The following is a 23,078-nucleotide window of genomic DNA, read 5'->3' as shown; positions in this document are numbered from 1 at the left end:
AAGTAAAGAGAGGAGAGAGCTCAGAGGTGTGGCAGGGCACGCCAAACAAGGTTGAAGGAAATTCTTGCCTTGTTACCCAAGAATAGTCAAGACTGAGTCCACACAACATATTTTGGGCACTAGCAAGGGCATCTTTGGCTTACTAGCATCTTTAAACAAGAGATAGGTCTGGAATGCAGGAACAGTAATAAATCAATAAGATCTGGTGATGCTTGAGCTCTTAGCAAGATGCTGTGAGGTGAGAGGAGTGGCAGAGATGGCTTAAAGAATGGTCCTCCCTAAATAAATGTGGGCCCATCCTCAGCAAAGGCTGGATACGGCTCTTCCTCATATCCAAAACCCTGGGCGCAGCCCTGCTCCTGCTGCAGAAATTCCTGTCCGAGCTCATCAGCCACAGAGGCATCGGCCCCCAGCCACTGCTCGTAGCAGCAGGCAAGGGAGTAGGAAAGGAGGCAGAGGAGAAAGCTCAACTGTCATCAGATTTGGGATGCAGGACAAATGGGAGCAGGCTGCTCTGGAAAAGCTGTGGAATCATGAGGTGGGGAATCATGAGACTTGAATCCTGGTCCTGGCGCAGCCATGGTCTTTCTGTGTGGCCTTGGCCTTGGCATTTGACTTCTTTGCTCTGGCCCTCTCAGCTATGTCCTGTCTGGAAGCGCACAGCTCTGCGGGCTCTCAGATACTAGGGTGTGCTCTGCAGAACACTGCTGCTGCTCAGGGACCCCGGAGGACCCTTGTAGATCCCATTGCCCCATGCAACATGCTGCAAAAGCATGGGTCTCAAACAGAGATGCTCAAACATGCTTTCAGCAGGCACCCTGCCAGCCCCCACGGTGCCCGGGTATGGGATGCTTTCTTTCAGGGGTGGGCTGGGAAACTGGACAGCCCTGCAGCTGGGGCACTCGACAGCCCTGGAGCTGGGACAGCTCTCCCTTGTCTCGCCTGCAAATGCTCCACACCACTCTTGGCATCCGGAGGAGGAGCAGCTGCTGGGAGCATTCCTGCGGCCACGCGTGCAGCACACTGGCCAAGCTGATGTGATTACAGGGGAGAGATAAGGACAGACAATGTGGCTGTGTCACTGGACAGGGGCAGTCGCTTGTATCTGTGTCTTGTTTGGACTCAAAACCCTCGCAGACATTCTTGATCCCTCAGTGCTCAGCTCCCAGCCGTGCTGGGGAGCAGGGCAGAGGTGCCAAGCGCAGGCTGGCAGGGAGCCGTCCTCCCCTTCTGTGCTCAGCAGAGCTCCTGCATGGCCCCAAGGACCCCAGCCCCCGGGGAGGATGGAGCCACCCCACAGGCATGTGGGGCTGAACATGGGGCTGAGCATCACTCAGCCAGCCTGGCCTCCCAGTCGGCCAGCTGACCTCCCATCTCCTCTCCCAGCCAAATTCCTCTTTTAGAATAATAAACAGTGCAGCTCCAGAGAAAATCTCCCTGCCCCTGCAAGCCAGGGACATTTTGCCCTTCATCACAGAGCTGGAGAGAGACAGAGGGAAGGGCTGTACCCGCACTGGTGGGGAGGAGAGAATGGTGAAGGGTACAAAGTGGAGGTGGAGAGCCAGGACTTCACTTCAGAAGCTGCAAGGTTTGAGACTGCTGTGGAGCTTCAGGACTGATTGAAAGGCTCTGGAGGTGGCATTGTGGCAGGACCTCCATGGCCTCCAGGCATGTGCCCAGGATGGGTGGAGGCAAGTGGTCCCATGACTTGAAAATGCTCAGGTCTTGGACCTTGGGAAGAATGTAGGAGCCTGAAGGGTCCAAGGCACCTATTGGGCTGGAAGGAGAAAATCTAAGGCAGCTGAGCATTGTGAGGTGTCTGTGTTTGCCCTCCTGGGTGGAATAATATCTGCAGGCCTGCTTTTGGATCATTGAGTGGGGCTGCACCCACCTCAGCTCCTCCTTGTCTGGCACTCAGTCTTATTGCTCTGGCTGAGAACAAAAGCTGAGATAGAGGATGGAAACAACAAGCCTCTGAAGGCTGGCAGTGAGCTGAGTGCCTTGCATCCACCTGTGTGTCCCCAAATGTGCAAGCACACACGTTGCCATGAAAAGGACAGAAAGGCTTGTCCTGCTAGGCAGGCTCTGCGTGTATCCTGCAGGACAGGGAGAGCTCAGCATCTCCGAGCATGCCTCCTGCTCTGGCCGGAGGAGACAAACAAGGCAGATATCACCACTCTGCAAGATGTTGCTGACCTCGCACTTCCCTGCTTGGGAAGCATCTCCAGGAGACATGCCTTTCTGCAAAACCAGCAGCGTTATTAAAGCCAGCTGTAAACACAGTGGAGGTGGCCAGAGACAGCAGGCAGAGGCTGCAGGGCTCTTGCCATTCACTGAAGCTACACCCATGCTAGCCCAGCACCAACATGCACCCACATCTGGCTCCAGCAGAGCAGTCATTTTCCCTTCTGATCCTGCAGTGATCACAGGTGGAGTGAGGAACTTGTCTGTGTGAGTAGCGGAAGCCAAGATCTCACCTGCACCAGGACTAAGTGACAGCCCCAAAGCTGGGCTCGCAGCTAAAATCTGGCCATCGGTTTGGGAAACCTCAGTTTGCTGAGAGGCACATGGGGGCTGGGGGAAACTGCCTGGCTTGTGCATGCAGGGGAGGGTGAAAGGAGAGGATCTCAGTTTTCCTTACAACATTGAATAATGGATGAATCACACACCTCTATAAAGGAGATTTGGGAAACAAAGTGAATTGTTCTCATAGCTGTGCCCTGAGGGGCAGTGAGATTAGGTTGTCCATCCTCTTCTTCTCTCCTGCAGGCTCCTGCTCTCTGAGGGTAGATGCAGCAAGGTCACAGTCATTTACAGCCTGAGTTTCACCTCAGTCCTATCATCCTACCCACCCCCAGCTCTTCCCTGTAACTGCTCTCATCCCCTCTGGCAAATGCAGAAGAGAGAAGGAGTCACCGAGGGATTTTCTGGAGAGGAGAGAGGGAAGCTGGGGACCTGAAAGGATTTGCTGGTAGATCAGACTTTTGTAGAGCCAAAGCAAGAGAATAATAAAAACATCTGACAAGCGCACGTCATTTAAAAACCATTTCCTCCTTAACATCAAGCAGAGCAGGAGGCCACTCTAGGGCCAAGAGGCAGCAGAGCTGCTCAGTGAGAACGGGTGCCGGGGGTCAGCAAGTCTAAGTTGCTACTAGCCATCCTCGTGCCTGGTGAGCAGCTATTCTCCTCCTCCTTGGGAGAAGGTTCAGAGCGCCTCTTGCACAGGGAGATGGGAGGATGCCCAGCAGCAGGGCAGGAGCTCGGCTCCAGCTTGCAGCGTGGCCGAGCCGTGAAGTCCAGCTCCATGCAGGAGCATCCCCAAGTTCAGGACACCTGAGCTCATTCCCCCCACAGCTTACTCCAAGCACAGAGGAAATCTTCCCCCTTATTCTTCCCGTTGGTAGATTCTTCATTTTGTTTTGCAGAAATACTCATCCCCATCTTGTCCCTGCAGGCATGATGGTGGGGGGCTGCCTGTCACCCCATTACATGGGGGACAGACCCCACTGCTCTTAGGGGGCTTTGTTTCTTTGTTGCTCCCAGTTTGCACCAGGGAGGGCCATAAAAGCTCTGTGGAAAAGATTTCTTAAGAAATGTGGATAAAAGGATTTTAACTAAAAAGCCCTCTTTTTATAAGCTACATACAAGAAGTTTGGAGGGGGGTGTTGTGGGGCGTCTTTGGGTTTGTTTTATTTCATTGGAAGGAGCAGAAAATGTGGGAGGGTTGGCGGGGGATCTGTTTTCTAGCAAGTTTGTCTCACTGGGACCGAGGGATGCAAAAACTAAGGGAAAAAAAGGCAAGCAGCAAAGCAGAGGGAGGGAGCAAGGCAGGGCTCTGCGGCTGGGGGAGCGGCATTTGGAGCAGAGATGAGCAAGAGTTGACACAACTGCTGGAGCCTCCAGCAAATCCCTATTTACCAGCGGGAGGTGCCTTAGAAACAGCTCCCTCCTCCTGCAGATCCAGAGTGAGGGTGAACCAACAAAAAGGCTGAAAACTGGAAAGAGATGGGAGGTTTCTAAGGTGGAGAAGGGAGCTCCGGGCTCAGGTGAGGGACCCCACCTTTGCTGGCAGTGCTGCGCTCATCCTGCTTTGCTTTCAGCAGGGTTTGGCCACCAAGCCACGGAGCCCACCATGCGGTGCCCCTCTCTGAAGACATCTCTGTGGCTCCTCGTCCTCACCGGTGAGTGCTGTGGCTGGGGAGGTGTGATGCACAAGGGCGATGTCCTGGGATGCTCGCCCCAGGGCAAGGGGGAGGAAAAGAGCAAAGCCATGGGGAGGCAGGGGGGTGCACACTGTGCTCCAGGCACCTCTGGCCCTCCTAGTGCCACGATGGGCTCGTGGGCTCATGCCAACCCAGTCCTGCGGTGGGTGTTAAGTCCTCACCTGTTTCATGTTGATGTGCAACTGGGTGAGAGGAGGAGGCTTTTGCAGAGGCAGCACGGCCAGGTGCACTTAGCCCTGAGCAGACACCTGGGAACCCATGTTAGATGGACGTTATGGGCATCTTCACAGCAGGAAGGATTCAATCAAATCCCTTATTTACAAGAATACCCCGTGGGAAGGCATCAGGGCAGCTGGCTGCATCTAGGCATTTCAAAGCATTGCTGTGAGCCCCTGGGGACTGTCCCAGCTGCCCTGCCCACCCTTGGGGACACCAGGGGTGAGCGCATGTCCCAGCCCCACTGGGAAGTCTGGGCAAAGTGAAGCAAGAAGGCTGGGAGAGACACCGGGAGCCATTCAGGAAGACCTTGCCTGCTCTATTGCTTCCAAAGGATTTCCTGTAAGGTTTTGCTTTCATTCTTCTTTCACTTTCTTGTAAACTGACATTGTTTCAGCCTAGTCTGTGTCCTGCCTGACACTGCCCCTGTGGAGAGGCAGCCAGCAGAGCAGGGAATTGTCTTGACTCCTCCTCTCCTCCTTGCCCGCTAAGTGCATGGCATTTCCAAGCCTTTGAAGGTGCATCTGAGACCAACCTCTCTTTACAGACAGGATCATTTTGGGTCAGCTGTACTACGCTTACTGTCAGCTCCCTGGGCCATCTAGACCAGCTCACAGGATGCATAAAAGCCAAGAATGTGAGCAAACATGTAGAGAAGACCCAGGTCACCCCTGTTTCCAGCCTTGTCCTCACAAAGGATACACCTTGGGCTGGTGCAAGAGCATCACTGCCTTCCAGCACAGCTCCGTTCAAACCCGTTCATTTTGGCTGCCCCAAATCCCTCCTGAACCAGCCTTCTGCTCCTCACCATCCGATGACGCCAGGCAGCACTGGAGGGGCAATGAACTTGCAGAAAGGTTGCAGGGGACACACACAGTTAAAGCATAAAATGAGGGGTTCTCCACCCAGCGCTGCCACAAACAACATGGGCATTTCCTCTCCAGTAAGGATTTCAGGAGTTACAGGGAATGGTGACCCACCAAGGTCCCAAGGGGGACAAATCCAGGAGGGTTCTTTTTCAGTGTAAAGGCTGACACTACAAACAAAATAAACTGTCATGAGGTTGTGCTCCAGCATGCTTCTCCTTGGATTTCAGAGGAAACCAATTTAGTCTTATCTCCCTCCTTTCACAGGTCTGCTGGAGGTAGCATCCGGGGGCAGCGGGCTGCACATCGAACCTGGAGACGCTGAGTTTGTCCTCAGTCTCCACAGCACCTTCTCCTTCTTGTGCTATGGGGATGGCGCGCTGGTCTGGGAACGGGATGGTCAGCCCCTTGCTGCCTCTCTGGAGATCAGGGATGGTGTCTTCATCAGCAATCTCACCCTCAGGAATGTGACAGGTCGTCACACTGGGGAGTACACATGCACCTACAACTTTGACCAGGCTCCCGAGCCAGCAGAGAGGAAAGCACTGTATATATACGTCCCAGGTAAGGGACAACACATCCTTGTCTCTGCATGTACACAGGGTTTAGCAACAAAGAGGGCTTTGAATTATCATTTTATCTCCAAGCACCTGGCCTCCCAAAATCCTCCCATGGCAGGAGGGCGTTCATGGTAGGTCATCTGGCTGTGGCCATGTCTCTGGTATGTCAGAGCATGGTAGAGACCCGTGTGTGCTGTGTTAGCACAGGAGGTGGGCAGGGAATAGTATTAAGTGGCAGCGTCTGTGTCTCTCTTATCCTCCTGGGAGAGGTTTGGCAAGCCCATGACATGGCAGCTCTGCTTTGCCATGGGAATTAAAGAAAGGATTCCACCACTCTGGAGTCAGAGCCCTGTGCTGGAGCAATCCTGAAGGAGCACAGTGCAACCTTGGTTCAGCTTCAAGCAGCTTTTTGTAACCAGTGTTCCCTCTCTCCCACAGATCCCTCCCTAGTCTTCCTTCCCACAATTACCTCCGAAGAGCTCTTCATCTTCATCACGGGCTACACAGAGGCTGTCATCCCATGCCGTGTGACTGACCCACAGGTGCAGGTGACCCTCTATGAGAAGAAGGTGGAGAACCCCATCCCAGCTGCTTATGACCCACAACAGGGATTCAAAGGCTTCTTTGAGGATAAGACCTATTTCTGCCGGGCAATTGTGGATGACCAGGAGGTGGATTCAGACACTTTCTATGTCTATAGGATCCAGGGTGAGTTGCTATTGTCTCAGCATACCTGTGCGCCTGCTGTGGCTGTTCTTTCAGCCCAGTGGCAGGAGACAGCAGAGATCTCCCCCTGTCTCCTCAGCAATGCCCCTGATCAGTTTGGAGCCTGGATTTTAGTCCCATCTCCATTAGAAAATGGGTTCTACCAAGGTATCAGCTCCATCCCTCAGGACAGACACTTTCTAGTTGACCAGTCCTCCCAGGATAAATGAACTAGGTGCGCACTCATACCTTCCTTCATTGTTCACTCCTTTCTTTCACCTTTCCCACAGTCTCATCTGTGAACGTCTCCATCAGCGCAGTGCAGACCATAGTACGTCAGGGAGAAAATGTTACCCTGATGTGCACTGTGAGCGGCAATGAGCTGGTCAACTTCAACTGGGATTATCCTCGCAAGCAAGTGAGTGCTCCGGGCAGCAGCTCTAGCCTTTGTCTAGATGTCCCTAGGCAATCACGCATCAATACCCTAGGTAAAGCTTCATAGGAAGCTTCAACCCATGACAGAAACTGTGCAATGCTGCTGCCATATGGCAAGGTTTGATGGGGAGATCCTTGGATTACAACGGTCTGTCTCAGTGGCCTCTGATTTATGCATCTTCCCTGTCCCTGTGGTAGCCAGACCAGGGTCCTCTACCTCCTTCTCTTCCCTCCCCATGAGCCTTTGTAGCTCCAATGGCAGAACAAGCTCTCAACTTCTCAGACGATATCTCCTGTCTCTATTGTGCAGGCAGGGAAGGCTGTGGAGCCAGTGACTGACTTCCTGCCTGGATCCACCCATGAGATCCGCTCCATCCTCATCATTCAGAATGCGGAGCTGGAGGACAGTGGGACCTACGTCTGCAATGTCTCTGAAGGCTACCATGAGAAGACAGACAGGAAAGACATCACAGTCCATGTGATCGGTACGTTGCTGCCCAAAGCCAGCAAATCATGTGGTTGTCCAGCCAGGATGCTCCAAACCTGCACCCTCTTCTCTCTGCCCATCCTCCAGCCCTCTCCCCTCCTCACCTCTACCCTAACTGACCATGGCAAAAACACAACCTTCACCCCATGTCACCTCTGCCCACTTCCTGGCTTCAAAACATCCCAAATCTCCCACTTTGGCTCTTGTGACCCTTTAAAACACTTGAGGTTATAGGTAATAGCTCTTCTGCATGATGCAGTGCCAAAGTGATGTAAGGTCCCATTGTGACCTTCTGCGTCTGTCCTTTCTTCATGTAATTTAAGAGAACCTGCCTCATCTCCACAAGATAAAAGCCTTTTTCACACATGTTGCCTGCCCCATGAGCTCCTCCACTCCCACGTGGCTCTGCATCCACCATCCCTTTCGAGACAAGCCTGAAGTCTTGAGGGATGGATCTGCCCCACCACTTCTGGTTGTTCAGAGTGTTTTGTTCCAGATCCATGTTTGTCCAAAGGACTGGAAATAGGGTTGTTTCTCTCTCTGAATCCCCTACCCCTCCTGCCCTGTCTCAGAGCGTGGCTTTGTGCATTTCCAAACGGACCTGCCCAGCACGGTGTACGCCGAGGTCCACAAGAGCCACACCATCCAGGTGGAGATGGAGGCCTACCCGCATCCCAACATTGTGTGGCTGAAAAACAACAAGACTCTGACCATGGAGAGCAGCAGCGAGTTCACCATCACCAACAGGAATCTGTCAGAAACCATGTAAGGGCCCATCATTCCTTATCGAGATGCAGGGAGGGGATAATTGCTGCTTGGACATGGTTAGTGGTTGAATCCCTTCCCTTGAGTGGATTTCACACATGCCTCAGATGGGTAGGAGCTGGTTGCCTCTGAGCATTGTCAATCTCCGAGTACTTTCTCACACCAATCACACTGGGACTTTCTCCTCCAGGTATCAGACAGCTCTGGTGCTGGTGCGGGTGAAGCAAGAGGAAGGAGGTTTTTACACCATCCGGGCTTCCAACGAGGATGATGAGCAGGAGCTGTCCTTCCATCTGCAGATAAATGGTAAGGATGGGCATGCAGACATGGGGTGAGGAGCATGGGGGCAATCTCAAGGGATGGCTCCGGCTTTTGCCGCAGGACCCTTAAGCTGAAGCCCTTACTCCTCTGACTACAGCTCTGGAGTGGTTTTGGATAAAGGAAGAGCATTCAAGCAAGAAACGTGCTCATTTGAAATATCTCACAGATGGTTTCAGAGCAAGGGGGACAAGGAGGCAGTGCAGACACCAGCAACTTAGTCTTCATGCCCTGGCCCCAGGTAGCAGCTGCAGAGATGATTGCATGGCTCTGATGTCCAGGACTTTCCCAAGCCAGATGGGGGCAGGCCTCCTTCATAACCCCCTCAGATCTTTCTAGTTTCGCTGTTAGCTTTCAAAAATAAAACGCGATCGATGTGATGAGTCCTCCCTCACTGTCTCCTCACCCCCAGGCCATGTTGGGGGTACAATGGAATCACATTCCGCTTGCATCCTGCAGTCAGAAAGGATTAATTCCCATCACTGTCTCTTGGTTTCAGTGCCAGCCAAAGTGGTGGATCTCAAGGAGAACAGCAGTGCCAGCAGTGGAGAGCAGACCGTGACGTGCTCTGCTGAAGGCATGCCCCAACCTGAGATCAGCTGGTCTACTTGCAGCAACATCAAATGGTGAGTTGAGCGATGGAGCCCGTGGAAACGGCTCTTTAGAATAACAGACTATTATTTTATTGTATTCCTCTGGCTCACACACCTAAGCGTCCCATGGTGGTGTGCAGTCCCAACTGCCTCTCAGGTGCCTTTATCCTCCCCCGGATCAGGTGCAGCACCAAAGGGCAGCCCACCCGGCTGCTGGGGAACGAGTCCGCAGAGATTGGTCTGCAAACCAATGCCACGTACCACGCAGAGCGGCAGGTGTACCGCGTGAACAGCACCCTGCAGCTGCACAGGGTGGACGAGCCCCTGCTCCTGAGATGCACCGTGCAAAACTTCCTGGGCACCAGCTCCCAGGACATCACTCTGGTCCCACATGGTGAGCATTGAGGGAAGTGTTTGAAGCAGCAGTGGGAAGACAGGCATTCCTCTGTGTGTCTCCAAGCTGGAGGTGCTGGGAGCCAGGACTGTCCTCTGATGACTGCAGTCCTTGGAGGGAGGAAACCTGTGTGTTTCTGCCCCAAATGAAGCCTCCTTTGGATTGAGCAGGGAAGGCTGCTCCAGGAGGACTCTGAAGCCCTTATGTCCCATGAACATCCCCTTCCCACCACTGTCAGGGTCATCCCTCCTAGGAGGCAAGATGAGAGTGCCTGAGCAGGTCCCCGGTGTCTTGTTATTAGCCCAAGGGTCACTAGATGGTGCCACGGGCTCAAACATCTGTGCCCTGACCATCCGAACTGTGAGGAAGGATGGTGTAAGCCTAGGCCCAGGTCTGCCAGCTCTCCCCCAAGCAAAGCAGCCCCTCTACCTCCCTACTCCCTCCCAAAGCACCAAGCCTTTCAACAGGCTGTATAAACCCATCAGCCAATTATCCCTGGGGTGCTGTGCCTGCAAATGTTGGGCAGATCCACCCAGGAGGAGAGGATAGAGACTCTCCCCACCCAGAGAGTTCAAGGTCACGTCTGGTGGGGAAAGCATGTAGCAGGAGGGGGAGAGTGGTGAGAGGAGAGAAGGGGAAGGGTGCAGAGACCCCTCTGCACTGCTGTCCCATCCTTTCCCCAGGGTACTCAGGCCATGCAGAGGTGAAGGAGTCTGACTTCTGTCCTTGTTGTCATTGCAGCCTTGCCGTTCAAGGTGGTCATCATCTCTGTAATCCTGGCCCTGCTGGTCCTCACCGTCATCTCCTTGATCATCCTCATCGTCCTGTGGCAGAAGGTAAAAGAGAGTGTTCCCAGGCTGTCACAGTGGTACCTCTGTGTAAGAGTGCCTGGGAAGAGCAAAGCCATGGGCTTCTGCTGGCATGGGCTTGACAACATCCTACCCATGCCGGGGAGCATGGACTTCCATCAGTCTCCACATGCCTCTGGCATCTATAGGCTAGATAGGGCATGAGGCGGTGGCTGCAGTGACCCAAGACTCTGACAAAGCACATCCACATCCCCCATGCCCTCTCTGACTCTCAGCCTCTCAGATCTCTCTTTTCCCTTTGCTCCTCTTTCCAGAAACCTCGTTATGAAATCCGCTGGAAGGTGATTGAGTCAGTCAGCTCCGATGGGCACGAGTACATCTATGTGGATCCCATGCAGCTCCCTTACGACTCCAGCTGGGAGGTGCCCAGGGACAAGCTGGTGCTAGGTAAAGGCTCTGCAGGTCACACTGATGAACCTCTGGGGTCCTGGCTTTCTGAGGCTGATAGATCTGGGACCTCCAAAAAGACGAACCAAGAAAAGGCAGAGAGATTCCTGGAGATACAATGTGGTCCTGGGACAAGGGGCTCATCTGAGGCTATGGTGGGAGGCCAGCAGCCCCCTTTGGCATGAAGCACTGGGTTATTCCTGGCTATCCTTTCTTGAAGCTGGCAGCTCCTTCCCTTCTCAGCCAGATGGAAACCTGTCCCAGCCCCAAACGTAGCTCACGACTACTTCCATGCCCATCAGGATGACTGCAGCAAGGCTGGTGTGGTTTCAGACAGGGGACTTGGCTTTTCCAAGCACCTTTCCTCAGCTCTCCTCAGGGTCCATCGCCAACTTTGTCTCCTCACTGTTTCTTTGCAGGACGCACTCTTGGCTCTGGTGCCTTCGGACGTGTGGTGGAGGCAACAGCTCATGGCCTGAGCCATTCACGTTCCACCATGAAAGTGGCAGTCAAAATGCTTAAGTGTGAGTTGCCCCCACACCATCTCTTTTCCCCATCCAAAAGCCACAAGGGCAAACATTACCCATGCACACCTCCTCTTGCACTGCCATTCACACTGACTCTCCCCAACAGCCACCGCCCGGAGCAGTGAGAAGCAAGCCCTTATGTCTGAGCTGAAGATAATGAGCCACCTAGGACCTCACCTGAACATCGTCAACTTGCTGGGTGCCTGCACCAAAGGAGGTACCGAGCCCCGCGTGATTTGTCTCCTCTCCTCGATGTCCTGGGCTGAGGAAAACTGTCTTCAGAGAGAATAATTCCTGTTTTCTGGATCAAAATTATTCAGCCTTCCCTAGGAAAACCTTGTGGAGTTCTGAAAATCTTTATTTCCAGCCTGAAACCAAGGAGGGCATGTGTGTGTTAATCCCCACCTCCCTTCGCGACCATAAATTTCAGATTCCAGAAATGCTCGTTACCAGAAAGATATCTTTCTCCCCTGGCCCTGCCTAGACATCCTGCAATCTGGTAATGGCCTGTGGGATGAAATTCGCTGCCCAGGGGAGCAAGCGGGGCAGAGGCAGCGCTGACGTGGGTGTTGTCTCCCACCAGGGCCCATCTATATAATCACTGAGTACTGCCGCTACGGGGACCTGGTGGACTACCTGCACCGCAACAAGCACACCTTCTTGCAGTCCTACGGAGAGAAGGCACGGCGAGAGGCAGAGCTGTATGGGAACACACCTAAGGAAGACCACGTGCAGAGGTACCTGTAAAGCAGCACTCTCCTCCTCCTTGATCCCTACCCCATCCTGGCCCCATCAACAAGGGGGGCTGGCACTGTCAGGGAAGGATACCCACATTTTCTCCAGACCAGTAAAACAAACACAGAACCAGAGCTGTAGGACACAGCTGGCTGTTCAGTTACCTTGTGAGACCAATCCATGTGCCAACTAGCAACCTCCAAACAGCTTCTGGCATACAGGGAGTTAGCAGAGGCAATCTGTATATCCTAGAGGCTGAGTTTGCTAACACACATTCTGGTTGCTCCATGCCAGTTGGGAATATTCCCTGGCATCAATAACGTCACTGGCATAGCCATAGCTACACATTGAGTGCAGAGACGAAGGCTTGACTGACACGTCTTTCCCCTTGGGGACCTCAGGTCTGCATTTTCAGGGTACAGTGTGTAAGGCAGAAGTGCTAGAAGGAGTGCAGTTGCGCAAGAGGTTCTACGAGGAAAGGGAACTGGTCCTTCATCCAGTGGCCAGCTGTAAGAGACGCAGGCACATCAGCACAGAGAAACAGTCCCATGGGAAGTTAGAAAGCAGCATTTCCTTCTAGCACACCAAAACAACAGTAAAATCGAGCTGTGTTGGGACATCAGCATAGCTGCCCCCAGCCCGTTCTGCTCAAAGGCAGCTGAGATCCTCTTCAGCACTACGTGCAGCCTCCCAAGGCTGTGAGGATGTGCCCCGCAGCCCTGGCCATGCAGCAGGTTCCCCTTGCCCATGGAAGGCCCCAAGATGCTACTTCTGAACAGCCTCTTTTCTTCCCTCCACAGTCACCTGTCCTTGTCTGTCGAGAGCGATGGGGGCTACATGGACATGAGCAAGGATGACTCCCTGGATTATGTGCCCATGTCTGACATGAAGGGTGAAGTCAAGTATGCTGACATCGAGTCCTCTAACTATGGCACCCCGTATGAGCTGGACAGCTATTCCCCATCAGGTAACAGCTCAGCCAAAGTAGGAGGGAGAGCTGCTTGCACTCTGGGCACTGTTCGCCTTTGCTTGCAGAGACATATGGTCCATATTGCAAATGTCACCTTTGGGATGAGTCCAGCAGTGGTGGTAGATGCCCTTGTAATGGGAGCTCCCATCTCTGTCCCATTGTCCCTCTACGGGTGTTGTGTAACCCCAACATCCATCTCTGCTTGCCCTCCAGCTCCTGAAAGAACAGACCGGGTGACGCTGATAAATGAGTCTCCACTCCTCAGCTACATGGACTTGGTGGGCTTCAGCTTCCAGGTGGCCAATGGGATGGAGTTCCTGGCTTCCAAAAACGTATGTATGCTGGCTGGTTCGTGGTGCCTGTGATGATGAAGGCTAACAATGCTCTGCCATGTCCTGCGGTCAGCTTCTGCTCACTGTCCCTCTGTCCGTGCCAACCTCATTGTGGGAGAAGTGGCCATGTAATTGAAGGAGCTGCTGACCACTTCTCCCTGAGGATCAGCATGACTATATTTGCACGTGACAGCTAATCCTGGCTTAGATCAAGCTTCAGACCTCAAATTTTTGGACTCTGAGCTCCTCCCAAGCCATGAGCAGCACAGCTGCGGGGTTGTATCATCCTTGTTTACTGGGATAACCAAACAATGACAGCCTCCCTCTTCTAAAGCACAGGGCTTTCTGCTTTAGAGCTAGTACTGTCCATGGACACTTCCAGTGCACCATGTGCTCTGAGCCCCCACCCCCGACCTCATCATAAGTGCTTGTTCAGTGGAAATTAAGCCAACACAGAGGACCAGGCTCTGGTATTTCCTAAGGTTTGGCTTAGCCCAGGGCAGGAAGAAATACAGGTGGTCTGTGTGAAACATCATGCAGGGCAGAGATAAGAGGCAGGGTAGGGGTGGCATCAGTGATGTGTGGAGAGAAATTCGTGGCTCTTTACCTCCATCCAGACAGTTTGATCATCAAAAATGCATGGTCAGTGCTCCCCCATGGAGCATAGAAGAGGACCTCCCAGCTTCCAGCAGTTCCCACAGTCACACTTTACAGTGGCGTAATATCACCACTAGTGTCTGGCAGGGTCTTGAGCAAACCTCAGGGCTGCTCATATGGAAGGCATCCAACATGCTGGAAAACCAGAAGGCACAAGCTACGCAAGGGTAACTCTGATGCCTTCAGACTGCCAGGTTGGATTGTCCAAACAGAGATGGAGACATCCCCTCATTGCCAGCCCATTAACACCCCTGCTTGGTCAGGCACAAGCAATCCCCTCTCTGCTGGGTTGTTCAAGTTGCCCTTGCCAGATTTATGTGCCTGTTACTGTCACAGGGGTAAGAGTCCAGCTGAGCAGTGGAAAAAGCACGCTGTGCTCGTGGCTTTGAGCCATGGCTGTCCCTAGAGGTGGAGAAGATGCCTTAAGTGATGTGAGGTGACTCCTGCTCCTGCAGCACCAGAAGTGTGCTGGTCCTGGTTCTGGGCTGCTTTCTTGGGCTGTCTGGGGGCATCTCGCAGTGACAGTGTCCTTCCTCCCCCCACAGTGCGTGCATCGTGACCTGGCTGCTAGGAACGTCCTCATCTGTGAGGGGAAGCTGGTGAAGATCTGCGACTTTGGCCTAGCAAGGGACATCATGAGGGATTCCAACTATATCTCTAAAGGCAGTGTGAGTACCAACAGCTGTGCAAACCCTTTCTTCCTGGGGTTCTAGCCCTGGTGCTTCCTACATGCTCCCCTCATGAGCTGCTAGTCTGTCATTGTGCCCAGGGGTGGTGACAGGGCAGGACTTCCCAGAGATTGTGGCAACAGCCAGCCGTAGAATCATAGAATCACCAGTTTGGAAAAGACCCCCACTGGATCATTGAGTCCAACCATTCCTATCAATCCCTAAACCATGCCCCTCAGCGCCTTGTCCACCCATCCCTTAAACACCTCCAGGGATGGTGATTCAACCCATTCCCGGGGCAGCCTGTTCCAGTGCCCAATGACCCTTTCCGTGAAAATTTTTTTCCAACCATCCTGCCCCCGATGTGCTCTGCACACTGTGGTGTGGCAGAATCGCACGCCTGTATCTGCAGGCTCTTACAGAAGACCCTGGGCAGCAGCTGCAAAACTAAGAATTGTCCCCTGTACAGCCCTAGCAGCAGTGCCACATCCCTCCCCTGCACAGCGACGACTCTGGTCCTGAGCTGCAGGCAGGAGCGTGAAGTAAGGCAGCTTGATAGTGCTGCAGTGAGTCACTGGCCACTCTTGGCAAGGGGTTCACAGAATTCTGCTCTAACCACTAGACCACAGGTAAGAGGAAGTGTTCCCCTGCGAGCAGCTACTTTCCAGAAAGATGTCTCCAATCTTTCAAGGCAGGAGAGGGTGAGGCTGTAATTGAGCTTCCCTAGAACCTCACCTGTGACTTCAACAACAGCCCTGGGGCATTCAGGAACGTGCAACCCCAAGCAAAGCAGGCATGCAATTCCCAGACAGAGAAACTGAGGCTGAGGCAGTGGAGTGTGAAGCCAGGCCCCTCGAGCCCCAATCTTCCACACTATGAACCCGTTCACTTCTCTCCTGCTTTCTCCCGTTTGCACAGGATGACAGGCAGGCAGTCAGGGCCTGGGCAGAGAGAGCCTCCTGCAGGGTGGTTGGGGTTTTCAAGTCCAGTCTTGGCATAGCTGCTTTTCCTTGCAAAATGGGAAATGAAACTGGGTTCCTTTGCAATCCTTCCTGAAGATTATTTTGATATTCATTGTGCAAGTCAATCCCAGGAACAGCACAACCAGTGCTGCATACAAGCTGGTCAAGTGAGGCTTCTTTTCCTGCATCGCTCTGAGTAAGAGCAGGAAAAAAGGTGGATGTGTCCTTCGGCTCTTGTCTGGCCATTCCATAGCTGTCTCCAACCTGGTCTTAGGTTTTCAAAGTCCAGATAGGCCTGGCCTCCCTCCAGAAATGCTACGTTCATATTGTGCAACTCAGTGGACTCCCCAAGAACTAGGGAACAGAGAATGCACACCACGCCATCTCACCAGGGCAGACAGCGCCAGAAATGAGTATAGCACACCCCATCTTTCCTCCTGCCTGCTGGGCTCGTCATGCACAAGGAAAGAGGAAACTCCAAGAAGTGGCTGACAGCAGATGTCAGTAGATTTGTTGGGCAGCTCTGTAGGAGGCTGTATATCGGCTGCCAGGCTCTCACCTGTTGAAACAAGTGCTGTAAACACAGCTGACTCTCTTCTTGCTCCTTTTTTTCCCTCTTAGACCTTCTTGCCCCTTAAGTGGATGGCTCCGGAGAGCATCTTCAACAACCTCTACACCACCCTGAGTGACGTGTGGTCCTTCGGGATTCTCCTCTGGGAGATATTCACTCTAGGTAAGTGCCCTGGAGATCATGGTGATATCTGTAGGTCTGATAGTGTGTTAGCAGGATGCCTTCCCACAGGCAGTAGAAATCCATTTCTAATCCTCACGTCCCAACCTTTCCAGTCAGAGTAGCACCTCATTCCCCATCTCTTTCTTTCCTATGCTGACGTTGCCATTTGGAAGTGAAATAAAACAGGAAAGGTAAAGCAAAAAGAAAACGTTAGTGTGAAATGCATGCTGACATGGGGGTGGCAGACAATCCAGCAGCCTGATTTCCTGCTCTCCCTCTACATGCAGGGGGGACTCCATACCCTGAACTGCCTATGAATGAGCAGTTCTACAATGCCATCAAACGTGGCTACAGGATGTCCAAACCCACCCACGCCTCTGATGAAATGTAAGTGCTGCCCATACTCATCTGCCTTGGACCTGCCCTTCACAAACTACTGAAGCATTGCTGCCTGTTTTCCCCACCCACCAACTCATCGGAGTGCTCTCTCTTCCCTCTTGTTAGCTACGATATCATGCAGAAATGCTGGGAGGAGAAGTTTGAGATCAGACCATCCTTCTCACAGCTGGTGGTGCTTATGGGAAACCTCTTGGTGGACTGCTACAGAAAGGTATGTTCAAAAGACCCTGTGCTGCGGGGACAGAGGAGCTTGGAGATTCAGTTCTCTGTGAAGGTTGAAGGATGCTGCCTCGGTTGAGGCTCTCAATAAGGGTGTTGAGACCACTGTTTAGAGCATTTTTACTGTGATTAAGGCTACAGTAGTTTGAACAGCCGGTGAAGGTGGTTTGGGCATCCCGGGGACATTGCTGAGACAACTGGCATCACCAGACCAGCAGCTGATGTCTCAGCAACTGCAGAATTCAGAACTGGCAGGAGATCCAAATCCTGTCTCTAACTTGGTAGTTTACAGCTGTGGAGTTGTGTCCCTGATTTCTCCCTCAAGAAATGTTCATGACCTGTCCTTGGTGGAGACAGTGTAGCTGAACCCTGCTAGAAGATGCCAGCCCCTCCAGAAAAAGTCTAGCAGACAGGGCAAGCAAATACAACACAGATGCATTTTCTCCACTCACAAGACCTTCCCGTTTCTTTGGTGAGATCAGAGGTACCAGCAGGTGGATGAAGAGTTCATGAAGAGTGACCACCCTGCTGTTGTCCGCACAAGACCCACAATCCCTGGGCTGAACAACGCCAGGCTCACTCCCAGTTCCCCCACTGGCAGCATCCTCTACACAGCTGTGCACCAGAACGGGGGCGAGAACGACTATATCATCCCTCTTCCCGACCCCAAACCCGACACCATCTGCGATCTCCCTCAGGAGGCCTCCATCAGCCGGGCCAGGTAAAAGCATCGCTTCTGAATATTGTCCCTTCTCCTGACTATCTGAAAATGGGGGCCCCAAGAGGAAATGGAGATGCTCAGCTATGGGACAGACCAGAATTGGTTTTACCAGAAGAGGAGTGCAGTGTCATCCTTAGATGAGGTGCTGTGACCTTGCATGAGTCTGTGGGGATGAAGATGAGCCAGAGGATTTGAGATGTGAGCTAAATTAGGGCGTCGTGTCGTGACCCTGTAATTCAGCTGATGTGGCTGGAGACAAGAGAGGCCACTTAAAAGGAGTAGGACACATTGGTGTGTGACATCCGCGTAGCCCAGCTGGCTGTTTGTTGTGTTTGAGGGCTGAATAGACCCAAATGGTATTGTCTGTCCCCCTGCTTAAAGTTACTCAGATAGACTGGGGCTGCCAGAAGATTGATGCGTTTCTCAGCCGTTGGGAATCCTCTCACCAGGTGACTTGGGACAAGGCACTCATTTCTCTCTCCACCTTTTTTTCCCTTCAGCTCTACACTGAACGAGGCCAACACATCATCTACAATATCCTGTGACAGCCCTCTGGGCCTCCGGCAGGACGAGGAGCAGGAATCCGACTCCCAGCCAGGCTGCCAGGAGCCAACCACAGGGCACCAAGAGGTGGAGGAGAGTTTCCTGTAGCCAGAGCTGGGCTGGCTCTGCGTCTCCCCATGGTGAGACCAGCTGAGGGGCTGACCCAAACATCAAAGAGAGCCGTGCTTTGCACTTGTATATTGGGATATCCCCACCTGTCCCAGAATTCCGCCTTCCTTCCCATCTCCCAGTGTTGGGTGTGGAATTAAAGACTCTTCCCCATTGTCATTCCCTTCCCCCTTACAAAGAGGTGGCTCAGTGCCAGCAACCATCCAGATCACAGCCACATCCTCCTCAGTAATCAAACCACTGCAGGATGGAGACATCTCACAGACCAACATCTTCATTTAAAGTGGGAGACATGGGTTGGATCTCCACAAGAGATGCCACTTTCTGCATTACTAAGATGATACTCCAGCCTTTTCCCCCTCCACGGCAACGAGTTTCATCTCCTCTGCACCAGCACTTCTCTGATGGTCTCAGTACCAGCCACACCATGAAATGCTACCGGGACATACGATTTGCTCGGAGCCAACTGCTGGGACAAAGAGAACCTGCAACACCAACCTTCAGGTGCTGGAGATCAAGAGTACATTGGATAAATCCTCCAAGCGCAGCCAAGTCCTGGAGAGACCAGCCAGCATCTCGGAGATAGTGAATCACTGTTTTCCTTTCTTGATAGCTCTTCTACAGTGGACAGAGCATCACAAGCACTACAGGTACCCATGGCTCTGGGGCACAGCTCTACACCCCTCTAAAGGGGCTGTCATACCCCAAACCCTTTTGTGTCCAGCACGGTACCAGGAGCCCCAGAGGTGTGCCAGGACCTCAAAATGCTCTCACAATGACTGTTGTAGCAAAGAGGGCAATCCAGTGTTGTTCGTATTGTCTGTGTGGACTCTAAGCTTCTTCTCCATTGAAGATTTAAAGGGAAAAAATACATTAATCCACTAGCCAGGGCCAGTATAAGGAAGCAATATGGCTATTCATTAATTCACTGCCACTAAGCCCAGCTCATCTGCTGGGAAATCGTATAACCCTGCCAGCTGCAAAATCTTTGTGCCTTATCTTTGGGAAGCAAGGGCTCCATCTGAATAGACTGTTCACCCAAACACCCTTTCCCAGACTCACCAGTCTCTCCTGAGTTGTAGCAAGACTTTGGAGAGTGATAAGGATGCCAAAACACCAACACAGGGACATCTCAAGAGAGAGGGAGGGAGAGAGGTTGGGAAGCTGTTTGGTCATAACCAAACTGTATCTCAAACCCTGCCACTTTCTAGGGGCCAGACCCAGCCACTTGCACCCTGCCCAGGCTGTGGATGAAGTGGATGGGGACCCAAGCAGAACAAGAAGAATCAGGGAAGATTCCTCTCTCTCGGAAAGTGTTTTGAAGAATAAAAGGGCAGAGACCTTCCTCCTGCTTCTTGCCTCCTTCCGTGCTTCTCACAGGCAGGCCTGGGACTTCTTGTGTTCTCAGGTGCTACTTCAGGAGATTCAAAGCAGGAGGAACGCCAAGCTGTTGATATCAATGGTGAACCCCACCTCTGCAGAGATGAAAGACTGCAAAAACTACAGCTCTGACACCTTAGAAACTAGCAGGGGTTTTGTCTGAAGGAGAAGTTTTGCCTTGCACAGAGCTCTGTTTGCTGTACGCTCCCCACTCCCATTAACCTCTTCATTCCCCTACTTATGCACATCTCTGTGCATCCTGCTGAACCCACACAGGCAGGCTTATAAATTCAGAAGCTGGGCTTCTGCCACCTCAGAGCCACCAAGAATTATTTTAATCTAAATATGAAACTTCTGCCAGAAATCCCAGAAAAACAGCTTCTGTTAAGCTGTCTATCATTGCGATGCTGCCATTTGTGCAGCTAAAAGAGGACTAAATGTTTTGTGGGCTGATGTCCTTGGTAAAACGTGAATATAAGAAACAGCACTTCTATTGGCAACTGGTGGAGTATATTCTCAGCCTGTGTGGTCAGATTCCCCACCATCCATAGGAAACACACTGTGAATGACAACTATTTTTCCATGCTCTCTTCCTCCTGCTTGTAACGAAGGAGCCATCTTCTGTGGTCATGGTTCATGAAGTGATTCGAACTGTGGACAAGCAGTAACTCATGGGAACCTTGGGATCAGACCACTTTATGTTTTCTAATGTGTAAGGTGCTTGGTAGGTTCTGTGATCTCTGTCACTGCAACTTGAGCCCATGGGATGACACATCTGATCGTCCTAATAGCCCCTGGCTGCACCAGCTCCATTTTTAACTTGTCCTTCTCTATCAAAGAGGACCAGAAGTACCCAGTACTCCAGGTGAGGTCAAACCTAGACCTCACATAGGGCATTAATAGTTCTGGTCTGTACTGGATCTGACTTGCCTGCTGTAATGGGTAATGTTGGCCTTTTCCCAGCCACAACATACTGGTAGTTTGAAGGCAGCCTCTGACCTATCTAAGCACTTACATCCTTCTACTCTTCTAAGTTTCTAACCAAGATACTCCCTGCTGTTCCAGACATTGGCTCATCAGCACATTTTGCTAACGAGCTGTTGGTTTTGGGATGGGCTGACTAGTAAAAATATTGAATACTTCTAGCATCAAAAGCAACCCTAGAGAGCTACTTTTACTACCTCTGTCCAGCCCAAAGGTTTCCCTATCAATTAACCCCTTCTCACCCTCCCTCTGGTCATTCGCTTATTTACTTCACAAATCCTGCAATAAACTCCATCTTCCACAGATCAATTACTAATTACATGACTGATTTCCCACTAACAAATGAGAAAACCTGAAAGAGGGTCTGAAAGTCCCGAAAGAGGAGATCCATTTCTTCTCCCCACTGGGAGAACTCAGCTATCCTCTCCTATTAGCTGGGCATTAGCTACGCTTGGATGCCTAATGCATTCTATCCCATTTGTACATCTATTACAATTATTCTTTGCATCAAAACCTGTTCTGGTTGCTGATGAGACGCTAATCCCACCTCCCTCTTCCTTCTTTAAGTGGGTACTGCAAACTATTTGTAAAATGGTACCGTTCTCAACTCCAGAGAGATAAAACCAAATATTTGCCTCTGGCTCTGTGATTGCAAGGGCCAAGTCTTGCACTTTGCGGTACTTTCCTGTCCTTACTCATCTCTTCCCATCACCATTTAGTGCCAGCACGCGCTCCTGCTGCAGCGAGCAGATCTCAGCTAGGGGCAGGCTGGCAGCCAGGCAAAGCCAACAGGTTTTGTTAAGCATCCCTGCAACTCTCCTCAATGAGAGGGCTTTGCAGGGCTGAGGTTTACAGCAGCCCCCTAGGCAAATTCTCTCCTCCTGGGGAGCCAGATCTAGCCTCCCACTCCCTCTCTCTCTGCTGCAAACATTCCAGTCCCTGTGCAACCCGGTGGGTGAGGGCCAGCAGAAAAGGTCATCTGTTCTGCGTCCATTGGGTTTGCAGTCATTGTTTCTCTGGTGAGATTCTGAAGGAAAACTGGTCCCTCTGGGTTTTTAGTTTCAATGATCAGTATGGTTGCTTGGGTGTGTTTTCATGTTTAGAGTTGGACCCAAACTGAACGCCCCCAAAAAGAGAGACACGCCACAGCTCGGGCCCATCTCTAGTGCAATATCTTTTATTTGTAGATTATATTTTACTCTACAGCTCTTACATCATTATCAGCACAAGTATATGCATAATCCTACTGCCAGCCACTATTTCATACATACCTAAGTGTATTCCAGAAACTAATGTGACACTCCAGTGTCTCTTTCCACATTTAAGATGCTTCTCAGACTGATGCGTGCACAGGTTTTAATCCTTTTGTCCTTCTCAGTTTGAGCGTGTTATTGTTTTTTTGAAGCGAGAGTGTCACGTGTGGTGTTTGTTTGTGTCGTGTAAAGAAATCTAGAGCACAGCGTACTTTACTTGTAACTAAATTGTCTCTGTTTACCTGCCGAGGGGACTGCGGCAGAGTCCTATGGGGATGGGAGGCAGAAGTGCTGTGTGGATGTGCAGCCAGAAGTGAGAAATGGCTCTTCCCCTTCTTCCCAGCCAGGGCTCTGGGACGGGGGAAGAGACAGCACCACAAATACACACAAATATACAGGGTATTGGGCGCTGGGTTCATGTTGGGCTGTGGGGAAGCTGAGTCTGTGTAAAGATGGGCATATTTGGAGAAGGGGATTCACAGATGTCTCCTTTTAGGGGCTTTTTCCAGAACGAGGTGCTGTAAGGTGCTAAGGATGTAAACTCCATGCTCCAATGCTCCAACGCACAGGTGCAAGGAAGGGCTCTGGCCAGGCTCAGTGCGTAGATCCCAGACTCAGTGTGGCCAGTTCACAGTGCAAACCACAGGCTGTTCCAGATGGACAGGAGGGCAGCGGGTGCCAAGCCAGCCCCGGGGAGCCCAGGGCTCTCACTTGGAGAACATGAAGCCCTCAGCTGCCTTTTGGCAGCCTTAGCTCTGGGTTGCTGCACAGGCAGAGAGCATCACGCTGTTCCTCTGCAGCATCTCTGAACAGAAGCAGCACCTGCCTCCACCCTGTCTGCCAGAAACCATCCTGAGGGCAAAGGAAAAAAACATAGTTTGGACTAAGGTACCAAAGAGTTAACATTTTCCTAGGTTTACAGATGTATTTGTAGGATTTGTACTATATCACATCTATAGCCATGAGATATTATTTTTATGCTGTAAACTTTTACAAATACATTTTTAAAGAAAGAGTTTAAAAATAAAGGTGTTTTTCTTTTTGCAAA

At 51.8% G+C, this 23,078-nt stretch overlaps 1 protein-coding gene across 1 annotated transcript in view; it reads left to right on the top strand.

The window, feature by feature from the left end:
* PDGFRB (platelet derived growth factor receptor beta) overlaps positions 1–23,078 on the top strand; it is a 32,570-nt gene extending 9,492 nt beyond the window's left edge. Inside the window, exons 2-23 of the mRNA XM_069869432.1 lie at positions 4,104–4,181; positions 5,573–5,869; positions 6,304–6,573; positions 6,861–6,988; positions 7,316–7,490; positions 8,065–8,257; positions 8,448–8,563; positions 9,075–9,201; positions 9,351–9,562; positions 10,304–10,398; positions 10,686–10,818; positions 11,238–11,342; positions 11,452–11,562; positions 11,929–12,082; positions 12,881–13,047; positions 13,264–13,382; positions 14,585–14,707; positions 16,291–16,402; positions 16,690–16,789; positions 16,907–17,012; positions 17,503–17,741; positions 18,242–23,078. Coding sequence (XP_069725533.1) covers positions 4,133–4,181; positions 5,573–5,869; positions 6,304–6,573; positions 6,861–6,988; positions 7,316–7,490; positions 8,065–8,257; positions 8,448–8,563; positions 9,075–9,201; positions 9,351–9,562; positions 10,304–10,398; positions 10,686–10,818; positions 11,238–11,342; positions 11,452–11,562; positions 11,929–12,082; positions 12,881–13,047; positions 13,264–13,382; positions 14,585–14,707; positions 16,291–16,402; positions 16,690–16,789; positions 16,907–17,012; positions 17,503–17,741; positions 18,242–18,392 — 3,282 coding nt within the window. The 5' untranslated portion in view covers positions 4,104–4,132 and the 3' untranslated portion in view covers positions 18,393–23,078. The remainder of the gene's footprint in view (positions 1–4,103; positions 4,182–5,572; positions 5,870–6,303; positions 6,574–6,860; positions 6,989–7,315; positions 7,491–8,064; positions 8,258–8,447; positions 8,564–9,074; positions 9,202–9,350; positions 9,563–10,303; positions 10,399–10,685; positions 10,819–11,237; positions 11,343–11,451; positions 11,563–11,928; positions 12,083–12,880; positions 13,048–13,263; positions 13,383–14,584; positions 14,708–16,290; positions 16,403–16,689; positions 16,790–16,906; positions 17,013–17,502; positions 17,742–18,241) is intronic.

Source organism: Phaenicophaeus curvirostris, chromosome 15, assembly GCF_032191515.1.
Source record: "Phaenicophaeus curvirostris isolate KB17595 chromosome 15, BPBGC_Pcur_1.0, whole genome shotgun sequence".
NCBI lineage: Eukaryota > Metazoa > Chordata > Aves > Cuculiformes > Cuculidae > Phaenicophaeus > Phaenicophaeus curvirostris.
This window is presented reverse-complemented; position numbering and strand designations above follow the sequence as displayed.